General features: G+C 48.7%; 1 protein-coding gene across 1 annotated transcript in view; it reads left to right on the forward strand.

Moving 5' to 3' along the window:
• The window catches only part of LOC122387642 (dolichyldiphosphatase 1-like), a 139767-nt gene extending 127721 nt beyond the window's left edge, over positions 1-12046 (forward strand). The window contains exons 4-6 of the mRNA XM_043378011.1: positions 8781-8879; positions 11158-11286; positions 11608-12046. Of these exons, the coding sequence (XP_043233946.1) occupies positions 8781-8879; positions 11158-11286; positions 11608-11740 (361 nt within the window). The 3' untranslated portion in view covers positions 11741-12046. The remainder of the gene's footprint in view (positions 1-8780; positions 8880-11157; positions 11287-11607) is intronic.
• Positions 12047-12255: the final 209 nt, after the last annotated feature.

Raw genomic sequence — 12255 nt, forward strand, 5'->3', positions numbered from 1 at the left:
GTCGGGTGATACACTGCGTGATGTGGCAGGTACCACACTCGTCCATCTGCTCTTCTCTGTTCTTCTTCCGGCACTTCTTCTGCATACCCCTTGTTGATCATTTCTTCCATAAATCCTTTATAGTCCTCAGCAAGTTTTGCATCCTTTCGCAGTCGTGATCGGAGATGCTCCAGTCGGTTTTCGGCCATCTTCACATTCGCTGGCATCTTCTCTTCTGGCGTTTTTGTTGGCAAAACAGCGCTGTAATGGCCTTCTTGCATCTCCATTGAGGATTCAATTTTTTGAACCCATTCTTTGTCTTCCACTGATAGGCCTCTTCTTGTGCAGTGCAGTTTCTCCTCATATTCGCTGTCGTACATGTTACGCACCATTTCTTCGATGGACGCTCTCTCGTCTTTCACAGCCGCTCTACACACTGTGGTGTGCGACTTTCGTGATGGTGAATCAAGACCGCTGACCACCCAACCAAATCTAGTCAGCACCGCGTATGGGCTTCCGTCTACACTTGGAATCACTCTCACTGGTTCCATGGCTAGGAACGCATTTGCTCCCAAGAGCAATCCAACTTCACTTATCTCGGGCTCTGGTAGCTCTAAATATCTGAGGTGATCCCATCTTCTTACATCGTCTGTCTTGGGGTAGTCGCTTGGGTCGGCAGGTATATTCTCCATGCTGAAGAGCTTTGGTAAGTCCATTCTGTTATCTCCGCACAGGTCCGTGATGTGAAGTCCTTCCACTTCCCGTGTTGGAATGCTGATGTCCTCCTGAGCCACAGTCGTGATGGTCAGGTGCCTGCTGGGCTGTTGTTTAACGCCGAGTTGATCCATCAAGCTTTCAGTAGCGAACGAATGGGTAGACCCACTGTCGAGGAATGCGAATGTCTTTATCTTTATGTTGCCGTTACAGACGATGACTGGGACCAGGGGTAGTGTGGGCCGATCTGAGTTTTCCGCTCCTGCAGTTCCGCACACTGTCGCACCAGTAGTACCGGTCCTCTCTTGTGGTGGCTGAACTGTCTCTCTCGGTGGTCCAGTTTCATGGCCACGACTTTGAATAGCGAGTTCATGACGTCCTTGGTCTCGGTTCTCTCTCTGTGGGCGTTCCAGATGCATCGCAGTCGGATGACGCCTTTTGCATATTCTGCACTCAGCTCGTCTTCGGCAATCGGCGCTCATGTGACCTTGTCTTAGGCAAGAGAAACACAGGGACCTGCTCATTGCGAACGCCTTTCTCTGCTCCGGTGAAGTAGCTCGAAGCTGCTCACAGTCGGCTGTGACGTGCCCTATAACGTCACAGAACACGCAGGCTGCCTGATTCTGGGTTTGGGCGGCTGCAACAACGGGCCTGGTGCGCCTCACACTGCTGCTGCCTGCTCTGCCTTGGGAGGGGAGCACTGCGCTGTTGTCGCGACTGTACATGAGGCGACCGTAGGTGGGATTGGCTGCTATCCTAGCCTCATCTCCAACAAACTTCACGACGTCTTCAAACTTCACTTCACGTCCCTGCCTCTCTTCAATGTCATCAGCATGTCTCCTCCAACTGTTCAGCATCGTCTCCGGTAGCTTGCTGGTCAAAGATCGCATTGTTCTGGGATCTCCCATCATGTGCGAGGAAGAGCCGAGGGCATTTTTGCAGCTGAGCAGCAACAGCGCAAATCGGTCGAGCGCCTCGACATCATTCGCCTTAATCGGACTGAACGAGTTAATACGATCCATGAATGCTGATGCTATATGGCTAGGCTGGCCGTACCTCTTATTCAGCATTCTCATAGCCTCTTGGTATCCGTTCTCCAGATACATGCAACTTGTCACTATAGCGTGCGGTTTGCTGCCCGGTGTCATGTGCTGTTCAAGATAATAGAGCTTCTCTTGTGCGCAATCCAGCTTTGAGGCTATCTTGAGCTGGAAACCCTTCATGAACTGAGCGAACTCGGTCACGTCTCCTCCGAATTTCTTCATCTCTATGATCGGTAAGCGCATCAGTGAGGCAGTTCGCTCGCGCTCTTGGGTCAGCTGTCTGTTGTCCGGCTCGGGGTTATCTGACGCGCCGTCGTCCCTGGCGAAGCTCACCCTGTTTGATGACGTGGCAGGCTGGTCATCGATGACAACCGCGCTCGTTGACTTGTCTCCACCGACACCAGACTCGGCGGTCGGCACTGGACAACGGTGAGATCCTCGCGAGGTATTACATTCATTGACTGCGGCACCTGCCATTTCTTGATCCTGGAAACATTTAATAGCCTGCTCTCTAGCGGACACTTCTGCTATCTTGGCTTCCAAATCTAGCAGTTCCTCTTTACGTTTAAGCTCGGCAACCTGTCTTTCTATTTCTTGTTTTTCCTTAACGGCCTTCAAACGTGCCAGCAGTCCAGCTCTGGCGGCAGCTTCATCTGCCTGTCGCAAAGTCAGAGACTCTGACGTCGTTACTCTTGTACCTGCTTGGGATACGCTGTCATTTGGCTCTACGTTGTCATGTTCTTCTAAAGCCTCTGCCAATCTAAGCCTAAGCTTTTCTTTATTTCCCTGGCATGACAAACCTCGTGCCTTTAACTCGCGCTTCAAGTCCTTGACGTTCATATTTAGCAGCATCTTGCAGCTGGTCTTATAGCATCATGACACGAAACGAATAGCAATAAAAGGACATGAATAAGATTCGTAAATTACCTTGTAGGAGCGCTGATCCATCCGCATCACATCAAATTGAGTACCTTGTGATGCTTGAATAGGTAGATTTTACGTGGTCATATCGTTCGTATTTAATATAATGAAACTATTCCTTTGTTATGAGCAAGAACAAACTTCGTAACTGTTAATTCCCTGGAGGGATCTTCTGGTACTGTTAATTATAAATATATAGTTTCTTTATATTTTCTTGTAGTCGGAGTCTTCTTGAGTCATAGAGAAAGAAAGGACATCTTCTACGGGGTTTATTGCTTGAGTGACACTCTCATAGGCGGTATCTTAACGCAAAACATTACCGTTTCAATCGTGGTCACCAGCAATTCCTTATCGTAATATGCACTGTCTACATTATATGAATATTTCCCTTTAATGTTTCACAATTGCTATTTCCTTAATATTTTCCCCGTTACGAAGTTTTTGTCATCCTTACTAACTAACTAAAACCTTGACCTTTCTTCAATCAAAATATTTACAACAATTAAAACACTTCGCTCGCGTGATCATTTCCGGGAGCGCTCTCGTTAGAATATTCAACACTTCTTGTTATCTTAAAAGGCCCTAAAAAAGACCCTGACCTTTTCAACGATTTCCGCCGAGAGGTGGGGGCGACCCGCCTTTTTTTTGGACTGGAACTGGCATCAAAGGAACCCTTTTAAACCTCTCAAGAAGCCCTTTGAAACTTTTATAATCTGGGTCGTAGCGAGGTGAGAGAGTGAAACGTTTCCTGAAAAGTCGGCGTACGGTTTCAATGCTTCTGATAGCACCAAATGTAAGTGTAATCCACCGCTCCCGTTGCGGTGTAAATAACCTGTTCTTGTTCTGTATAAGGAAAAAAAAACGACTAGTAACTTTGGCCTCCTGCCCTCGCTCCGTATGAGTGTAAAATATATCTTAAGTGGCCAAAGCATAAATGTCCAAAAATTTGCAACAAAGCCACGTGCGCAACCACGTGCTTTGCGTATTTTATATATCTTTAATAAGCATTTTCTTTTTGACACTTTTAGTGAAACACCCTGATCTTATCAATCAGACTGGCTAGAGCCGGATGTTTTTCGACGTTTTGGTACAAGATCCAGCTTCAGCTGGTCACTGCTGAGACCTGCAAGCACTCTATCCCGGATACACCACTCCGATAAATCATGATTGCAGTGTGGGCAAGCCATATCACACTCCAGTGCCTGTAGTTCGCAGCGGTGCACAAATGTCTTGCCAGATTCCCCAGGCAGCTGGTTCAGCCTGTGGAACTTTTCCTTTTCTCTAGCAGGGTTAGAATATAAGTCTTGCTGAGGACCGCTTCCACGGCATCCAAGGCTTGCTCCACTGTCAGGTCGATCCAGCGGTCACCGAACTCCGCTTCTATCACTCGCTTGAGTTTTTCCGTCTTGCTGCAGACGGACATTCATAACAGCAGTCTTATCATCCCAGCGACTCATCTCTGCAATCTGCTTCACGTCACGTTTCCAGATTCTCCACTGCTGTATGGACATGTCATAAAAAGCTTTACCTGGAAGCGACGACGATAAGACCTTTTGAGGTGACGGTTGTCCTGCGCCATGCTGGCGTCTCAGCTCTTCGTTCTGCCGTTGCAACTCGCCCTGCAGCCGCTGCTGTTCTTGCAACATTGACAGCATTATCTGTTGCTGGTTCTGTAACATTGTCATACACTCACCGGTGTCTAGTGCATGCCTGGAGTCTGTTGCACTACTATCCAATGCGGTTGTGTTTTCACGACGAGTGCGGCGTGGCATTTCTTTTGTGGTATAGGTATAAGCTATGGTGGTGGTGTGCCATGTCGACCACCACCACCACCGCGCCATGTCGGATTGGTGAATACGACCTGACGTCCAAAAGCCAACTGTATTAATTAAAGGTAGTGTGCCACCTTCCAATGATTTCCCATTTTATTTTGCCTAGTCCAATATATCGTCCAAGAAAGCTGGCACACTACCTTGAGTATCGACGTTGCCAGAAATAAACATGTCTCGTGATATGCACTCGTGACACACACATAAAGACCCTCCAATATGATCTTTATCTTACGATCATTTTCCTACGATCTTTTTCCATACGATCTTTTGTGTTACGATTTTTTGTCATATAATCATGTGACGTCATCAAAGGTCACCAAAGGTTTTTTTGCCAATAACTTTTTACAGGAACAAGATACAGCTGCGCAGATGCTCTCATTGTGTTCAGCTCGTCAGGGCGCATCGAATGATATACATGATGACCTCGAGGTCACTTGACCTGAGGTCAACTTTTGACCTTGACCTTTCGAGATCAACATATATATGATTCGATGCGGATTGACGAGAGGATCACGACGATGATGCCCTTAGTTTGTTCCTAGCTTGACCAATTCGAAAGTTATTCGACAAAAACTCCATATCTAGCGCTCCACATCATTTTGACTTTTTTGACCCCTGTGACGTCATCTTTGACCTGACCTGAAAATGACTTAAGGAAAAATTGTAGACCTTGTCCGTGCGTACCCCATGCCGTTTACCGCTTGTCGCTATCTTGCTTCGTTATCGAGATCTTGAGGTGAGGTCACTTGAAGTGACCTCACCTCATAAAAAGTTTCAATGTCTGCCATAGCTACACCGAGTGACCGATCGCTTTGAAACTGTAAGCGATTGCTAAGAGCAATAGCATGTACAAAATGTATGTCTCAGAATTTTGATATCGATGACCTAAGTCAGGTCAATTTTGCGACCTCCCCATTATAAGTCAATGGGAGAAAATTGAAATGCGCCTCTTTTGGACGAAAGACATTATAAACACTCCCAAACACTGAATTACAAGTGGTTAAGACACACTGAACATGAAAATGGTGTCCGTGACCCCCTGTTTATGCCCCTGAGGTCATCTTAGGTCACGAATGGTATCGAACAGTTTTTCGCAAATAACTTTTGATAGAGGCATGCTAGAGCGATGAAAACGCCTTAGATGTGTTCAGCTCGACGATACGGATCGACTGATATGCAAAATGACCCTTTCCGGTCAGGTCATGTCCTTGACCTGAGGTCAAATTTTCAAGTAGACCTTTCAAGGTCAAGTTCATTCGATGCGTCTTGACGAGAGGAACACGATGCCGGTGAAAGTAAGCTCGTACAAGGCTTGGGTCAAAAGTTATTGCAGAAAAACTGTTTCCGAAAAAAATCGGTTATTGTTGCACTTTTTGCCCCCTGCAGGCAAAACCGTTGACGTTAGCTTAAATCTGAGAGAATTACCCAGAAAGGGCGTTAAACGAGCTATCGAATGCGCTTTTCCGCGGCGCTGTAACTCTACCTAATGGTTCCCGAGTTATGCGTTGGCGTCTTGGAAATTGTCGACATTCGACCTGGAAATCAGCAAAATTTTGCCTTCAATGACCTCTGGTGACCTGACCTTTCACCTGACCAAAAAATTGGCCGAAGTGATTTCGTCATTATTTTTGACGCTCTTTCGAACGCCGCCTTCCGCGTATCGCTACGTGGCCCAGGAGCCGAGTTAGAAGGGAGGGTGTTCAAACACCCCCCCCCCCCAGCAGGGCGTGGAAATCCAGGACCCTCAGCCGGGCGCGGGTTAAGCCGCGCACCGACGGGGGTGTGCGCCAACTAAGAACCGACTGGGGGGCGGATGACCCCCTGATACCTCGAAAACGAAGCAAGATAGCGACAACGACAAGCGGTAAACGGCATGAGATATGCGCGGACAAGGTCTACAATTTTCAACAAGGTCATTTTCAGTTCAGGTCAAAGATGACGTCACAGGGGTCAAAAAAGTCAAAATGGCGGCGCTAGATACGGAGTGAGTTTTTCTCGAATAACTTTCGAACAAGCCAAGCTAGGAACAAACTAAGGGCATCATCGTGATTCTCTCGTCAATCCGCATCGAATCATATATATGTTGACCTCGAAAGGTCAAGGTCAAAGGTTGACCTCAGGTCACGTGACCTCGAGGTCATCATGTATATCATTCGATGCGCCTTGGCGAGATGAACACAATAATACCATCCGCGCGGCTGTATCTTGTTCCTGTACGGAGTTACTGGCAAAAAAAAACCTTTGGTGACCTTTGATGACGGATGACCTTACCGCTGGCCAACAGCAAAACAGACCTCAAGGTAGTGAAGGTTGATCGTGTATGAAGTCATGTATGGTATATGGGGCCATTCCGACGCGTTTTAGTGGTAAAAACAGGGAGTCAAAGGCCTCCATCATCTACTGTAGCTCTGGCACGGTGACAAAGTTGCAAAAAAGTGACTTGAGGCTGGGTCATTTGAAGTGACCTGGTGACCTGACTTTAGGAGATAGGAGGTTCAAACTTGGACATCATGTGTAAAATTGATGAGAAAATAGTCGTACCAAATTTCGCGGCGCTACGCGGCGCGGTTTTCCCGCTATTCACGAAAAACCGCGGAGGGGGGCGGATAACCGCCCCCGTCGGTTAATGCATTGCGAACGTGAATGTAAGACAGATTTCTGAAGAATTGCTAGACCAAGGTTATAGTGCTAGACTCTCTTCACCTCCGAGCAACCGAGCAAGGACGCAGCTTCCCTGGTCACCCTGCAGTCTGGATTCTTTCCTGCTTGGGCTTAGCGTCTAACATCAAGCAACTCAAATTGCGGAGCAAACTCAAGACCCTTGATGAACTTGACGCTGCCGTGAATCGTCGAAGGCTTCGTCTGCACGATGGTCGGCGGCCGACAGAGGCGCCCAGAGCCGACAGGCTACACTTCACTAAGAAGCGAAAGGAAGAACAGAATGGTCATTTGTGCTCGTGCGCGCTAAATTGTTGCAATTTGAGCAACTGAGATGTCCATTTTCGCCATATTTTCTCAAAGGCCAATTTTCTTGAAGTTTTTATTTTCATTTCAAAAGGGCATTTCAACATTGGGTGCTTGGTTTCACAAATTATTTAAATATCAAGCTGTGTTCACTTTATATCGACTTTCCCAATTCACTGCATCTTTATCGAATAATATCTAAGTGATACCAAATCACGTTTTCTCTTCGAGTAGGCGCTCCGGTATGTGCTCCTCACCGCTGCCGGTGCGGATCCACCGTCGACACCCTGGGGCTGCACTCGCTGTCTTGCCAACTGAGTGCGGGCCGTCTGCCGCGACACTCCGCGCTGAATGATGTCATTAAACGCGCCCTGCACAGCGCAGGCATGCCATCAGTGCTGGAACCAACAGGCCTTGATCGCGGCGACGGCCGGCGCCCGGATGGGATGACCACCTTCCCCTTCACCGAAGGCAAGTGCCTTATATGGGACAGCACCTGCGTGGATACATACGCCAGCTACATCATCGTTAAATCGGCGGTCCATGCAGGAGCTGCAGCAGAAGCCGCCGAAAGCCGGAAGAGGCGCCGCTATGGAGCGCTGGAAAGGCGTTTCAAGTTCCAGCCCATCGCCGTCGAAACGAGTGACTCACTGGGACAGTCCACTGTCCAGTTCTTGAAGGACGTAGTTAGGTCGGCGAATAGCACGTGAAAGCGGCGGAGGGCTACAGAGTACCTCTTTCAGCGAGTGTCGCTTGCCGTGCTCCGTGGTAACGCCACGTCAATCCTCATGGGAGCAGCCCACACAACTGAAAGCATCATCGAGCCCAACGACAAGGACGACACCAATTGGCAAGCTGGGGGCAGTGAAAACTCGTGTGAATCGAGGAACATTAACGACCACGAATGCTTACTCGATACGCATGACGACAAAGGCTCCGATATTGCTGTGAACGACCTCGTCACGATCCTAACAGACACCGAAACCCCTTCTCTGATGATAGAGACGGAGCAGTTTCCTAGGTCGACAGACCTTCTGAAAAAGTATCGCGAGCTCTATCAGGAAATGCGGGCACAGTTTATTGCCCAGGGCCTGGACCGTGACCCTATGTCTGACCCTGAACTAGCGAGATACCTGTCTCGTGGGGGCAAAGGGAGCAAATAGGGGAATGGAGATAGGAGCGTTTTTTTTTTTTTTACTGTACTGTGTACAATTCGTGACCTGTCAAGTATGTATTTGAATATACAAATACCAAATAGCCGGCCGTCACGGCGCCTTGTTTGCCTATATTGGCAATGGCGTCTACCTGTGTTGTCTGCTGTTCTCAGGCTGCACCATGTCCAGACGTCATCCATGATACTGAACTTCTGGAAGCAGCTGGCGGCAGCCGTTTGTTGTGTGTGCGCAGCACTGGTGTCTTTTAGCAGGTAAGCTATAGCTGTCCTGATATGTGTGTGGATCCGTCAAAATAGATCTAGGAATATATAGAAATTTAGTGCGTTCCTTAGACTTTATAACGTTTTCAACAGTCTTCAACAGAAATCCACTAAAATTGCAGCATAAACCTCTTATCTGTATAGGGGAGGATGGGGCAACTTGGCCGCTTTTTTTAGAAAGCGTTGTATCTCAAAATTGGCGAAATACAGGGTTGGGCAGATAAATTGGGTAAATTACGTACTTGCATTTAAAACGCCGTAGCTTAGAAATTTGTAAACATAGGCATTTCAAATTTGGATCACATATTGTCACACCAATTTTACACATTTATCACCAAATATGGTCACCGTGGTCCACCTGCATCAGTCCTTGTCGGTGCCTGGACTGACTGCACGCGCGGCGAGATCTCCCGTCTGAAATGGCTCGTGATTGTAGCCGACTGGCACTGCTGAGGCTCGCCACAGTCACATGGGATTGGGGACGTTCGTTAGACTCACCCGCAAAAACGCCCCAGCAACCAGAACTTGTGTGGGCTGAGGTTTAATGAGGAAGGAGGCATTTTCCCTTGGGCACAGTTTGCGGGATCCTCCGTTTCAGGAGATTTTGTATTTAATTTACTGTATGCCGGGGAGCTGACTCCTCGAAGAGCATCACCCCATGCAGGATGTTGCCTTCTTCCATCTTGTTGGTTCGAACTGCCGGAATAATGGTTAGGTACCCTGTAATGGCGAACCCCCTCCCGATTACGTAAAATAAGGGGGCCCCACGTGACCGTCAGAAGTCACGGAGTGGAATGATGTCTGCTGCATGTTTTTTTTTTTTTGGAACTAAGATCACGTCTTCTGGGCTGGTTGCGATGTTACATGGTGTTTGCGGTTGTTCATATGTTCGATTATGGGGATACCATCGGCAGAAATGACCTGCACGTGCTTGCTCGCTTCTCCAAGCCCTTCAAGAGGAAACAATCTTTTTAACGTCACAGCTGCTTCAACATCTATGTTAACAGGTTGATATGCATCAGTGCATAAGAGTACATGTTTGAGGTGATGGTATATCGCTTTCTCATGGCGCGGCTACCTTCGTTGTAAGCTCGCGCCACTGTTTTCGCGAGGATCATCTGATTTAACTGAATTTTGCCCTTTAGCCCCCCTGGAAAACCGGGGGAGCGGCCGGTGTCAATGCAATAGGTATGTAAGGATGAGTCAATATCATCTCTTCCTCCAACGTTTACGTCTGTTCGATACACACTACTTTCAGCCATTTGATGGAGCATAATTAGAATATTGGCATGCATGTGCGCGCGGACTAAGTTGATAGTGGCTTGCCTAAGCCCACGTTCTGTGACCAGCCGACTCAAAATTACAACGCAACCTGCATAACATGGAAAAATATTCATTAGCCTATATTTATGTTCAAAAATTATCTTAATCACTTAAAAAATAGTCGTTTTAGAGGAAGTTGAAATTTGTCCCAATTTATCTGCCCAACCCTGCATGTATCTCTGCACTCTCTCAACGCTGGCAGGTGTGACTAATCATTTTCCTTTGCCTACAGTAAACTGAAAATGATAGAGTAACTACTTATGCTTAAATTTTGACCTTCTACAAAAGTCTGCAAAACGGCCAAATTACCCCGCTAGCGGGGTTATTTGGCCGGTGGGGTGGGGCAATTAAACATGATGGTGACATGGTGACCTGACCTTGGGTAACCTGTAACCAAATTGTTAACACACAATGCAAACGTGATGTGCTATAGCCTATAAGCCATACCACTGCTTTCGTGACGCTGCGCGCCGAGGTTTTCTTTACACACGAAAGAAGCCTGGGGATAAAAAACACCCGTACCCACTGGAGCGAAGATTAGAGACCCTCCCCCCTCCCCCCGGAAATGCCGTTTTGCTGTGGGCTGTCTGCACTGTCATTGTCTGTGGTGCTGACGAGGTGTCTGGGGCGCTGACGAGGTGTCTGTGTGCGCTGACGAGGTGTCTGTTTGTGCTGACGAGGTGTCTATCTGCGCTGCCATTGTCTGTGGCGCTGACGAGGTGTCCCTCGTCTGGGGCGCTGACGAGGTGTCTGTTTGTGCTGACGAGGTGTCTGTGTGCGCTGACGAGGTGTCTATATGCGCTGCCATTGACATTGTGGCGCTGACGAGGTGTCTGGTCAGCGCCTGCCCTCTGCTGTGTGGGTGGCTCCGGCGTTCAGCAGCAGCTCGGGCGGCCCGTGCAGTGTGTGGATGGGTCTCACCGGCGCGGCGCCGTGTCCTCCACAGGGTCTACCTCCAGTACCACACGTGGTGGCAGGTGGTCTGCGGAGGCGGCGTCGGCCTCGCTCTCGCAGTCGTCTGGTTTATCTTGGTTCACTACGTCTTCACGCCGTGCTTTCCGCAGATCGTGCAATGGTAAGTCTGCCGGTGGCCACTGTGTTGCGCCCCTTGCCTGTGGAACTGCGCCTGATAATAATCGTTGCGTCGGCGACGCTCATTACGGGTGGTTTTGTTGTTCCCTTGTGGTTCTGTTATGTTTAGAAATTGCTAAAGGAAATTGTGCAGCAGCATGCGTTCTCAGTTAGGTAGATGTCCAAGTATTTCTTCTTACAGGTGCGCATTGCATTCGCTGGATTTGGAATGGCATTCGTTCTTTTGCTTTATTTGCCGATTTGTTTGCCAATGGAGCGTTGTGACTCGGTTGTTGGCTGACGTCGTGCCGCGGTACTTTCACAGGCGCGTCTGCGAGCTGCTGCTGATCTGCGATACCACTCTTATCCCGTGTGTGATGTGGTTCGAGTACGCCAACATCAGACAGGAGGCGCGGGCCCGCCAGCGAAAGCTTCATCCCTCCAGCAAGAGCCAATGACGGCAGGGGCGCGGCCATCTCACTGCCTGCGGTACATGTCCGCCAGCGGCGTGCGGACGGCGTGTCCAGTCCCTGTCACCGCACAGTGACTCACCGTACCTGTCCACACAGTGACTCAGAGTATCTCACTCAGAGTATCCGCGCAGTGACAGCTCTCCGCCAGACGTACCTATCCGCGCAGTCAGACGCTGCGCGGCCCGCCGCCGCTCATACGGTGACAGTTTTCTCCTGCGATCGACATATGTTTTTATAAGCGACAATGCCGTTCGATGGTAATGCGCATTAATAAACAAAGTGTAGGAACTATCCATTGGAAAGTTTTTGTCAGTCCTTAACCCGCGCCCTGGGGGGGGGGGCTATTCCCCCCTTCAGACTTTTCGATATATCTCCAGAACCGCTGCTCCGATCGTCACCAAACTTTCAGTACCCTCCCGGGCATCAATTTTACACATTGTGACCAAAATTTACCAAAGGTTATGATAGTTGGCCGAAAATGACGTCAGAGTGACGTCATG

The sequence above is a fragment of the Amphibalanus amphitrite genome, unplaced genomic scaffold, assembly GCF_019059575.1.
Source record: "Amphibalanus amphitrite isolate SeventyFive unplaced genomic scaffold, NRLGWU_Aamphi_draft 000293F_arrow, whole genome shotgun sequence".
NCBI lineage: Eukaryota > Metazoa > Arthropoda > Thecostraca > Balanomorpha > Balanidae > Amphibalanus > Amphibalanus amphitrite.